This window comes from Lepus europaeus, chromosome 4 (genome assembly GCF_033115175.1).
Source record: "Lepus europaeus isolate LE1 chromosome 4, mLepTim1.pri, whole genome shotgun sequence".
Taxonomy (NCBI): Eukaryota; Metazoa; Chordata; class Mammalia; order Lagomorpha; family Leporidae; genus Lepus; species Lepus europaeus.
In genome coordinates, this window is record NC_084830.1 from 76,703,302 (window position 1) to 76,716,383 (window position 13,082).

Here is a 13,082-nt window from a genome sequence, read left to right on the forward strand (position 1 = left end):
GATGCAGAAACTCTTGGAACAAACTAGCACTTTGTATCACAAAAGAAATTAAGATGTGGATTTTAAGTGAAAATGCCACTCTATATAATGGTTCTATGAAACAGGAATAATTCATGCAAACTTTTAAAAAATTATTTTAAGTAATTTGAGAGGTAGAGAGACAGAGACTGATAGAACTCCCATGTGCTAATTCCCTCCCTAAATGCCTTCAGTGACAGGAGGCTGGACAGGGCCAAAGCTGGGATCTGGGAATTCAATCCAGGTCTCCCAAATGAGTGGTAAGGACTCAATCACTTGGGTTATCATCACTGTGGGATGTGTGCATCCTAGCTTCTAGGCTAAGCACCTGCCCCCTTGTACAAACTCTTGAACACCATCTTTCAATTTTCCTTGTCTTGGCAAATACAAATGGAGCTACGATTCCTAAGAATTATTTTTAAAGGAGATGAACAGAGGAATAGATTTGAAATGAATAAAAATTTGTTGTCTCTTCGATGTCAAAGTGTTTGGCTTACAGAAATGGGCCTAATCATCCATCTCACTCTCTTTTAATAGTTGATAAGCCACAAATACACATTTTCAAATGTAAGGACCAAAATGATGGGTATCAAGAGAAAAAACATGAAGCCTTCCTGAATCTGTTTCCTCATGCGTGACCTTTAGATTCTTCCTCTGTGGAGTCATCATCAGTATGAACACCAGATACTTCTGGTGAGTCACATTCAGACATCTGGCTTCTGTTAGTAAAGGCATCAGACATTGGAGAGAGAGAGAGTGCATTTTTATATCTCAGATTATCTTACGCTAAATCCCCCACACCTAAAATCTCACAGTACAGAGTAGGCAATGTATAAAATCTAGTCAGAGCATATGTGGGCTAGAAGAGGGCTTGGTTGAATAAAGACTCAGATGAGACTGGAGCAAAGCCCAGGGCCTTTACCTTAGTCTAAGAATGCTCTCCCCATGATGCCACATCACATTGCAGAATATGCAGTCATTGCTTTGTAGCTGCAGGTCCTGCATCTGAGGTGCACTGAACTAAGGATCAGAAATATTAAAAAAGTTCCAGAAAGTTCCAAATAGTAAAACTTGAATTTGCTCTATGCTGAGCACCATGCTAAACCCATGTGACTCGAATGAAGTGATGTGTGGGCATAACCCGCTTTGGCCTCCCACTACTTCGTAGATTCTCCGTGCTCTCTCCAGCACTCAATCCAGATCTCCCACATAGGTGGCGGGGACCCAACTACCTGAGCCACTATAGCCATGTCCCAGGGTCTGCATTAGCAAGAAGCTGGAGTCAAGAGCTGGAACCAGGAATTTGGCTTGAATATTATTTGCTTTTTTAGTGTTCCCTGAATAACATGATATAACAGCTATTTACCTAGCATTTACACTATATTAGCTATTATAAGTGATCTGGAGATGACTTGAAGCTGCACAGGTTCTATACAAATACTACGTCATTTTTCATAAGAAATTTGAGCATCCATGGTTTTGGGTATGATAGGGGAGTTCCTGGAATGAAAACCCCTCAGATACTGAGGGATGATCGTATTGTAAGAGTTCTGTAACATACCTGGACTTTGTGAGGGATGGTGAGGGTGAGGGAATATATACGCATACCCTCCAGGAGTACTGCAAAAAAAAAAAAAAAATCATGGAAAATGTCTACTCTGAAAACAATCCTTAGATTTCAAAAATTTTTGCTCCAAAGTAAACTCATCTTTTAATCCCATTTTCCCATAAAGTTTTTGAAGTACCCTCCTATTTGTGCCAGTATATTTAGAGACCATTAGCAACTTCTACTAAAGTTTCCTGAAGGATCTCACATTGGCCAAGTGGAACTGTTCTCTGCCTCATTCAAATGTTCTGGGAGCTTCTGCTCTCAGACTCTGTGATCTTCCCAAAAAGCTCCAAGGAATCTGAGATCGCCTGTAAGGGGTAACTGAAATTCTGTTGGGATTGCCTGTAAGGGGTAGCTGAAATTCTGTTGGGATTGCCTGTAAGGGGTAGCTGAAATTCTGTTGGGATTGCTTGTAAGGGGTAGCTGAAATTCTGTTGGGATTGCCTGGAAGATGTAGCTGAAATTCTGTTGGTACTGTTTCATACTTGTTTGGGAGCATTTGATATAAAGAATTTAGCTGTTCTGTAAAATTGAAGTTATATCATAATGATGTCATTTCTAAGTAAAAATGCACATGTTTGAGTAAATATAGCTGACTACATATGTCCATGCTTACAAAATTGCTGGAAGAACATACACAAAATTTTTGACAATTGCTACCTTTTGGATGTTCTGTGTTTATCTTTGTAGTGCTTGCTTTGGGCATGGAACACATTTTATGTTTATAATTTGAAGGCCCCCTCCCCCGAATATTATTTTAAAATATCAACAAAATAAAGACTGTTCTAGAGATACAGGGAGCCAAGGCAGCTGCATACCACAGTAATGCTCTCAATAAATTCTGAAGTTTTATACATAGCACTTATGTCTAAGATAAAACTTTGATTCTATTTAAAACCCAAGTAAGCCTGTAAGTGCTCAGGGATCTGTGCTGCCGGTGCGAGGGCAGGCAATCTTCAGCGTGGTAGCCTTTGAGCTGTGGATTTTCTGTCGACTGTGAGCAGCAGGGAGGAAGGTCGCCAGGCTACTGAGCTCCCACTTGCAAGGCTGATAGCTGTGAACTGCCAAGCTGCTTGCTCGTAAACGAATTTACTCTGAGCACCAGAAACATTTGTCTGAAGAGGGAATTACCACAAAGGATGCTGGTGTTTTTCTCAAAAGAACAATTTATTCGCCAGAGGGTTGGTCTCTCATTTTTTACCCCTTTTGATTGATTTTTTATCTTTTAAATATTTGTTACTATTTTTTGTGAAATAAGGTGAATGCTGACCTAAAACACTAAAATGATTTTGTTTAACTTTTTTAAATTAGAAAAGTAATATATCTTTGCTGTAATAAATCCAAGCAACCTAGATGCTTATACAATAAAAAAAAAGTACAAAATATAAAGTATTTTCTCACACTCCGAATTCCATCTCTCTAGCCAAAACGTTTACTATTTTGGTATGCATCTTTCTTTTCCATGTTTACATAGACATATATTTATGTATAATAGAAAAAGTAAAAACCAGACCATACTAATATGTAATTGTTCGGCAACTTATTTTTTCTTTGCCAACTTTCAATACCTAACAAACAACTGCAACCTATTTACTATATCATATTAATGGCATCACAGTGTTCCACCATTTGTTTAATATGCAGTGATTTATTTGTCCATATATTATTAACGAATGTTTAAGTTGTATCTTTTTTTAATTAGAAAATATACTGCCAGAAATACCCTTCCCAGAGGATACATTTATAGACATGCAGTTATTGGGTATAGGATGTGGGTGTTGTTTAAAACTTAAAAAAAAAGTATTTATTTTCATCTACGAGAGAGAGAGAGAGAGAGAGAGAGAGAGAGAGTCTGTCATTCACAAGTTCACTCCCCAAATGCCTGCAACAGCCAGGGCTGGGCCAGGCGGAAGCCAGGAGCCTGGAATTCCACCCAGGTCACCCGCATGGGTGGCAGGGGCCCAAGCACCTGTGCCATCATCTGCTGCCTCCCAGGATGCGTGAACAGAATCTGGATCACAAGCAGAGCAGCCAGAGCTCTCGAACCAGAGCTCTAATATGGATGCTGGCATTGCAACTTTAACCTGTCGTGACACCATAACCACCCCAGAATATGTAAATTTACACTTTTTGCTAGATCCTGAGTTTTTGCCTGCTTGAACAGGGAATAAGGGAACAGAGTAGACTATTCTGTGGGGCTTAGGCAGGGAACACTGACCCCGAGGTGTGGCCCCAGAGTCTGACCCAGTGGGCATTTGTGTAGTTTGAATGGAAATAACTTGACTCTGGGCATCAAGGAACCTCCTGCAGGCTCCGTTATCTCATGTTCAGGTAAGTTACATGTGGAGGTGAAAAGACAAAACTCTATCTGGATCAACTTCTGTTTCCAGAACTACAATGGCAGGAGGTTCTTCCATCAGTTAAAATGGTGATCAGTACAGTTTCATGGCAGCTTCAAACAGAGCAGACAGGTCCTCTTCAGACTGGGGACGGGGTGCAAGCTTGGTGACTCTTTCCTGGAAGAGTAGATCAAGCAGTTAGCCAGGGCTTTGAAAAGACAGTCTGTAAAAGCTTCTAAGTTGGGTAAATTAACTCAGTCATAAGAAATGACTCGATAACAGACACTTTTTTTTTTTTTAAAAAAAGATCACCTTTCTTGTCTGCCTCCTACAAGGTCATTTCCAACTCAGGGGTGTAGCAATCACCCTGATGTCAAAGGAGCAGAGGCAAAGCAGTCCTGGAGAAAGCACCAGTGACAAGAACCAGACTGGGTCATTTAACAACCCAGCCAGGTTCTCCATGCAGAGTCCACTCCCAGCCAAGGAAAACCGAGCCAATTGTTCTTGACTTCCAAGACTATGGGTTTTGTAACTTGGACATGAGGCATATTCTTTTTTTTTTTTTTTTTTTTTGGTTCATGGTCTTTATTTAGCATTTTTTTTTATTTTGTTTTTATTAAACTTTTATTTAATGAATATAAATTTCCAAAGTACAGCTTATGGGTTATAATGGCTTCCCCCTCCCAAAACTTCCCTCCCACCCACAACTCTCCCCTTTCCCACTCCCTCTCCCCTTCCAATCACATCATGATTCATTTTCAATTCTCTTTATATACAGAAGATCAGTTTAGTATATATTAGGTAACAATTTCAACAGTTTGCCCCCATATAGCAACACAAAGTGAAAAAAAATACTGTTGGAGTACTAGTTATAACATTAAATAATCGTGTACAGCACATTAAAGACAGAGATCCTACAAATATTTTTTTAAAAAAATAATTAATTTTCTATGCCATTTCCAATTTAACACCAGTTTTTTTTTTCATTTCCAATTATCTTTATATACAGAAGATTGATTCAGTATATAATTAGTAAAGATCTCATCAGTTTGTACCCACGCAGAAACACAAAGTGTAAAAATACTGTTTCAGTACTAGTTATAGCATCACTGCACATTAGACAACACATTAATGACAGATCCCACATGGGACGTAAGTACACAGTGACTCCTGTTGCTGACTTAACAATTTGACACTCCTGTTCATGGCATCAGTAATCTCCCTACGCTCTAGTCATGAGTTGCCAGGGCTATGGAAGCCTTTAGAGTTCGCTGACTTTGATCTTATTCCGATAGGGTCATAGTCAAAGTGGAAGTTCTCTCCTCCCTTCAGAGAAAGGTACCTCCTTCTTTGATGGCCCCATTCTTTTCACTGGGATCTCACTCACAGAGATCTTTCATTTAGGTCTTCTTCTTCTTTTTTTTTCTTTTCCATGGTATCTTGGCTTTCCATGCCTACAATACTCTCATGGGCTCTTCAGCCAGATCCGAATGCCTTAAGGGCTGATTCTGAGGCCAGAGTGTTGTTTAGGACGTCTGCCATTCTATGAGTCTGCTGTGTATCCCACTTCCCATGTTGGATCTTTCTCTCCCTTTTTGATTCTATCAGTTAGTATCAGCAGACACTTGTCTTGTTTGTGTGATCCCTTTGACTCTTAGACCTATCAGAGCCATCAATTGTGAACTGAAATTGATCATTTGGACTAGTGAGATGGCATTGGTACAGAGGCATATTCTAAGGGAATCCAGTAAGACATGAACTTTTAGGAAAGGTGTACCGAGTGACTCCTGTTTTTCTATTAACTAATGTTTTGCCTCTACTTCCCCAAACTAGTTCAGTGATCAGCTTAATTGCTCCAACAATTACTAGTAGTCAAGTATGTGAAAACAGCCAGCACATCCTACAGCTATTTCTGTTCCCATCATCAGCCCCTTTATCCTTGGGACACTGGTCTAAAAGCATGCGGACTACCCCAGGGTCTAAATGAAGTTAAGAAATGTGCCACTTGGGGGCCTCCGTTTTCCTGGGCCTCTGGGTCTGTTTTCTGATGAGAAGGTGTTGGGGAGCACACCTGGTAGAAAAAGGAAGCTCCCCAGGACTGGCTGGGTGGCGTTCACCGCTATCTGCCCAGCAGCCACCAGAGTGCTTGCCGCAGTCAGCAGGTGCTCCTTAGTGAGCTGCTGAGTTCACGAGGATGGTCAGCAGGGGTGATCGACATCTCAAAGTTTACCTGCGCAGGATAGAACTCTGTCTCCCCACGGTCGTGCCTTCTACTTTCCACATCTCAGAACAAGAGCTGACAGCTTAGGAGGCAATCCAAGTCAGCCTGGAGGCCTCTTTCCCTCGCTCTGCAAGTTCAGCCCATCAGTGAGTCTGTCAGGCCTGGCTCCAGAACGAAGCACCAGCGCAGGCACCGCTCACCGCCCCTGTAGCACAACCTCCAGAGCCCAAGGCATCTGAGACGCGGCGCCTCCGCCTGCTGTTAGCAACTCAGGGGTCGGTTTTCACTTTTGCTCCACTCTCGCCCCCTGGAGGTCATCCTCTCTCTCTGACTGCCAGAGTGTTTTTTTTTTTTTCCCCCTGTGTAAATTGGATTGCATCTTTCCTGGACTTCATGCTCTGGGATAACTTCCGGTTGATATCCTGTTGCTATCTAGAATTTTTGTTCTAGAACAAAACCGTGGCCTCTAACACTGCCCTGATCGGGCCCTGATTCATGCCCCAGCTCTGACCCCCACCCAGTGGTCCTTGGTCCCCGTCCAGGAGGATGCTAACCTTGACCCTGTCCCAGAGCCTTTCCCCTGGCCTGGCTTGAAAGCTCCTCCCAGTCTTCACCCCCCCACCCCCCACCCCCCGCCTCTGGGGTTCCCTTCCACTGTCCCCACAGATGGTGGCTCTGTCTCACCTGCCAGGCTTTCCTTCAATCCACGAATCCCTATCTGAAATGATTTCACTTACATCTTTTTAATAAATGCTCGCTGCCTGTCTCCCCTCGCTAGAACCAAGGGGGAAAGGGGCCTTATATTCCTCCTTCCTGGTCCCATACAATGCACAGTATTCGGTAGGATCTCAGCAAGGATTTGTCAGGTCAAAGGAAGACTGAGAAGAAAAATGTATATATTTAAAAGAATCAACTCAAAATGGATCCACAGCCTTGCTGTAACAGTGAAAACCCTAAAACTCTTAGAACAGAGGAAAATCTTCACGACTCTGGATTTGGCGAGGATTTCTTGGCTGGGCCACCAAAAGCACAGGCAGCAGAGGAAAAAACTGAGAAACGGGGCCACATCAAAGTGAAAAGCTTTTGTGCATTGAAGGACACCATCAAGAGAGTGAAAAAAGCCACAACATGGCAGAAAAATCTGGAAATCATACATCTGATAGGGAATTCATGTCCCAAATATAAATATTATTCCTACAACTCAACAACAAAGTCCTCAAATAACTCAATTAAAAAAATGAACAAAGCACCTGACATATATTTCTCAACAGAAAATGACAATAGTCAATAAACATAAAAAAAGCTCCACATCATTAGTCTTGGAAATGCAAATCAAAGCCTCAGTGAAATACCATTTCACACCCATTAGGATGGCTATTTTTAAAAAGTGCGGGGAGGGGGCTGGCACTGTGGTGTAGTGGGTAAAGCTGCTGCCTGCAGTGCCAGTATCCCATATGGATGCTGGTTTGAGTCCCAGCTGCTCCACTTCTGATCCAGCTCTCTGCTATGGCCTGGGAAAGCAGTAGAAGATGGCCCAAGCACCTGCGCAGGAAGCCCAGAAGAAGCTCCTGGCTTCTAGCTTCGGATCGGCCCAGCTCTGCCCATTTCAGCCATTTGGGGAGTGAACCAGTGAATGGAAGACTTCTCTCTCCCTCCCTATCTAACTCTGACTTTCAAATAAATAAATAAAATCTTTTTAAAAAGAAAAGTGGAAAAGAGTCCAATGAATTGATAGGAATGACATATACTACTATAGTCTGAGTGACTTTGTGACTATTTTTAAACTGAGATGAGTGAAGTTGGACATCTTTTCCTTTGATTATTGTGGGTGGTCTATGATTGTTTTCTTGTTGGACTATGGTCCTTTCACCTTTTTGTTGAACTCTTTATTTAGTGTAGCCAATAAACCTTTGACTATAATGTACAATTAAAAGGTTTACTCAAAAAATAATTACAATATTTTTAAAAATGAAAATAACAAGTCTTGGCAAGGATGCAGAGATACTGGAAACCTCATGTAAATGGAAATAAATGGCTCAGCCACTGAGGAAAATAGCTTGGTAGTTCCTCAAAAAATTAAACATAGAATCACCATATGATCCAACAATGCTATTCCTAGGCATTTACCTAAAAGATTTGAAAGCAGGCACTCAGATGGATTCTTGGACACCAAGGTGCACAGCAGCATTCATCATATTGGCCCACAGGTGCAAACAACCCAAAGTCCATCAACAGATGAATGGGTAAGCAAATGTGGTATATCATCCAATGGAATATTGTTCAGCCACAATAGGGAGTGAAGTTCTCATGCATGCTACAGCACGGGTGAACACTGAAGACATTAAGCTCAGTGAAATAAGCCAGTAACAAAAGGATGATTACTGTATGATCTCACATACATGATGTACCTAGGATATCCAGAGACAGATAAGTAGAAGACAGGCTATCAGGGGTTATTGTTCAATGGATGTAAGAGCTTCTGTTTAGGATGATTTAAAAAAAAAAAGTTCTGAAAATGGTTAGTGGTGATTGTGCATTGTGGATATACTTGATGGCACTTAATTGCAACTTCAAAATGCCAAATGATAACATTTACGTGTATTTTACCATAATTAAGAAAATGAACTGGGGTTGACACTGTGGGGCAGTGGGTTAAGCTGTCATGCTTGCAGTGCCAGCATCCCATGTGAGTGCTGGTTTGAGTCTTGGCTGCACTGCTTCCCATCCAGCTCCCTGCTGGTCCATCTGGGAAAGCAGCTGAGGATGGCCCAGGTCTTTGGGCCCCTGCACCCATGTGGGAGAACTGGAAGAGGCTCTTGGCTCCTGGCTTTAGCCTGGCCCAGCCCCTGCCTTTTTGGCCATGGGGGAGTGAACAACTGGATGGAAGATCTCTCTCTCTATATATATAACTCTGACTTTCAAATAAATAAATAAATAAATAAATAAAAATTTTAAAAGAATATTAAAAAATTAAAAGAAATAAAACAGAAGAAAGAGTACATGGATGGATACATAGGAGAAGGGTGTAGAACAGTGCTGTTGAGTATGGGTGAGACAAAGGCAAAATTTACATCCTAGCAGATCCTGAGGAATTAAGAAAAGCTTTAAAATTAATAATAATTGTATATATTTGTGGGCTGCAGTGTGACATTTCAATATATATATCAAATGTATACTGATCAAATCAGGGTAATCAACATTTCCTTCTTTGACAATTGCAGTCTTGGAGTTTCTTTTCAATTTGTTGAAAGAACACACACTAAGTTACTGTGAACTGTAATCTCTCCATTATGCTGTGTAACACTAGGAACTTATTCTTTTGATTTAACTCTGATTGGGTACCCATTTACAATGTTTGTCTTTCTGTATCTGGCTTATTTCACTTAACATGATGTCTTCCAGATCCAACTATTTTGCTGAAAATGACAGGATTTCATGTTCTATGGCTGAATAATACTCTATTGTGCTTATGTGCCACATTTGTTTTATTCACTCATCTGATGGTGCACACTTTGGCTAGTTTCATATCTAGACTAGTATGAACAGTACAGCAATAAACATGATGGAGCAGTTATTTCTTTGATACAATGATTTCATGCCTTTTGGAATTGTATCAGCCAGTAGTGGGATTCCTGGATTATACATTACATCTATTTCTAGTTTTTTTTTTTTTTTTTTTTTTTAGAAATCTCCACACTGTTTTCCACAGTGGCTGTACTAATTTATATTCCCACCAACAGTGTATAAGACTTTCTGTCTTTTTGATAATAGCCATTCTAACAGGGCTGAGGTGATATCTCACTGTGGTTTTGATTTGCATTTCCCTGATGGCCAGTGATGTTGAGCAGTTTTTTCATAATTTGTTGGCCATTTGTATTTCTTCTCTTGAGAACTGTCTGTGCAGGTCCTTTGTCCATTTCTTAACTGTTTTGTTGTTGTTGTTATTGCTGAGGTTTTTGAGTTCCTAATATATTCTGAATATTAATCCTTTGTCAGATAAGTTGTCTGCAAATATTTTCTCTCATTCTGTTGGATGTCTTTGTACCCTGCAATTTTGAAAATCCCTACTAAGGCAGAGACTGTTCACAGTTACCTGTACATGTTTGTGGCAGGGTCAAGAACTGGAGTGCAGAGGTGGGTGTTCGGTGCAGTAGTTAAGCTGGTGTTTGGGACACCACACCCCATATTGGAATGCCTGGGTCTGAGTCTTCAGATTCCAGCTTGCTGCTAAGGCACACCCTGGGAAGCAGCAGGTGATGGCTCAAGTACTTGGGTCCTCGCCAACCACATGGAGGCCCAGATCAAGTTCCTGGCTCCTGGCTCCTGGCTTTGGCCCTAGCCCAGCTCCAGTTGTTATGAGCCTTTAGGGAATGAGCCGGGGGATGTAAGATCTCTTCCTCTGTCTCTCTGCCTTTCAAATAATGAATAAAAGATTTTAGGGGCCAGAGTTGTGGCTCAGGGGATTGGGGCCACTGCTTGCAATGCTGGCATCCTATACGAATCTCAGCTAATCTGCCTCCAATCAAGTTTTCTGCTGGTGCACCTGGGAAGGCAGCAGAGATGTCCCAAGTACTTGGGCCCCTGCTACCCACATGAGAAACTAGGATGAGTTTCAGGCTCCTGGTCTTTGCCTGGACCAGCCTCAGGTGTTGTGGCCATTTGGGGAGTGAATCAGCAAATGGAAGATAGCTCTCTTTCTGGGGGTCTCCTTCGCTCTCTCTCTATTCACTCTTTCAAATAAAAATAAAATCATTCTTTATAAAAAATATAAAAAGAACTAAAGTTCAGCTTTGCTGTGACTACAGATGAGTGCCCCGTTGTTCTGTTTCTAACCAGGGTGTCTTGTCTGAGAGGCTCAAAGGCCTTAAACAGGATCCTGCTTATCTTTGGTGAAGTCGCTCAGGACTCTCAAGTACTTGAGATCAAATCCTGCTGAGTTTCTCGTTCACATTTTTAGCCTCCAGTGATTGGTTAAACATGGCAAGGACGCAGAGTTTGTGACATGTCTCACACATATCAGCTATGCCAGCAGAATGCTAAACTCTGAGTTAGGCTGTGTCAAGGAATGAGCTATTATTTATAGACATGCAAGACTGAAGAACAACTCATGCACATGGGCACTGAAATGAATCCAGACTTCTACTTTTAGTGTATTTATAAAATAACAACATTTCAGCTGGCCCTGCTACCAGGGAGTGGAAGTGCTCATTTGGGCCGACAGCTCTCCTTAGTAGTGAAATGTTTTGATTTGAAACGTAAATGTTTCTTTCCAGAGATTTCAGAAATCCAGCTTGGATGATTAATTGGCCCGTGCCCGCCCCCCCCCCCCCCCCCCCCCTGCAGGCCAGCCGTGGCAGTTGGAAGCCCTGGGACACAGTGCTGCTATTTGCTGCCACCAGTACGGGCTGTGGTTGTTTGGTCAAGAATACTGGCCTGGTTGTTCCTTCCAGAGAAAACCGCTTGCTCATTGCTGAACATAAAAGCACCTTTATCAAACGTTGACCGCACGGAATAACCTTTCTAGCAGTGTCCTTTGCAGGAACCAGGATATCCTTCTCACCACCTTAAGTCCTGTAGACACTAATAAGTGAAGATTAGTCTACTGCCTGTATAAAAATTTTGATGTTGCCATAGCAACCCTGTAACATGCTCACTGCTGCCAAAGCCCAAACACCAAAACTCCACAGTTCTTCATCCACAGACTGGACAAGCTCATTTCTAAGATTCCCTCCAATGTCCTGCGAATCTGATTACACACTTGTAGATAAGTTATTTTTGATCACATTGACTTCAAAATGGGACTAGTGTTAGTTAACTAAAATTAACTGTTTCTCTAATCATGAAAATGTAATCGAAGGAAAACAGGCAGAATCTACCTTGGGATTGCAATGTGAACTCAGCTCGAGGAGAACCTGTTTTCCTACTTTAAGACAGGACTTACATTCAAGAGATTCTAGTTACCTCCTAACTTTTGTGAAAATAATAAATATTTTGTTTATTTTGTTTTTATTTATTTATTTATTTATTTTGACAGGCAGAGTTAGACAGTGAGAGAGACAGAGAGAAAGGTCTTCCTTCCATTGGTTCACCCCACCAAATGGCCGCTACAGCCGGCGTGCTGCGCCAGTCTGAAGCCAGGAACCAGGTGCTTCCTCCTGGTCTCCCATGGGGGTGCAGGGCCCAAGGACTTGGGCCATCCTCCACTGCCTTCCTGGGCCACAGCAGAGAGCTGGACTGGAAGAGAAGCAACCAGGACAGAATCCAGCCCCCAACTGGGACTAGAACCAGGGGTGCTGGTGCTGCAGGCAGAGGATTAGCCTAGTGAGCTGTGGTGCCGGCCAATAAATTTATTTTGTCTATTGAAGGTTTTCTTCTAAGATTTCTCATTATCACATTTACATGGAGGCAGCCAGGATGATTCCCAATTAACTCAGTGGATGTTCTCAAATGCTGGTCTGGAGCCACTGCTGTCTGGAATAGTTTTTTTTTTTTTTTTAATTCATTTAAAAGAGTTACAGAGAGAGGTAGAGCCAGAGAGAGAGACAGAGAGGTCTTCCACTCACTGGTTCACTCCCCCAAATGACTGCAATGGCTGGAGCTGTGCCGATCCAAAGCCAGGAGCCAGGAACTTCTATCCAGGTCTCCCATGTAGGTGCAGGGACCCAAGGACTTGGGTCATTTTCTACTGCTTTTCCAGGCCATAGCAGAGAGCTGGATTGGAAGTGGAGTAGTCGGGACTAGAACCGGTGCCCATATGGGATGCTGGTACTGCAGGCCAGGGCTTTAACCCACTGCGCCACAGTGTCAGTCCCTGGAATATCTTTTGAAAGTGAAAGTTGGAGGCTGGCGCTGTGGCATAGTGGGCTAAGCCTCTGCCTATGGCACCAGAATACCA

General features: G+C 42.2%; 1 protein-coding gene across 2 annotated transcripts in view; it reads right to left on the bottom strand.

Moving 5' to 3' along the window:
• Positions 1–3,255: 3,255 nt before the first annotated feature.
• ADHFE1 (alcohol dehydrogenase iron containing 1) overlaps positions 3,256–13,082 on the bottom strand; it is a 38,201-nt gene continuing 28,374 nt past the window's right edge. For both annotated transcript variants that reach the window (XM_062188414.1, XM_062188415.1), the window contains exon 14: positions 3,256–4,143. In XM_062188414.1, coding sequence (XP_062044398.1) covers positions 4,060–4,143 — 84 coding nt within the window. In that variant the 3' untranslated portion in view covers positions 3,256–4,059. The remainder of the gene's footprint in view (positions 4,144–13,082) is intronic.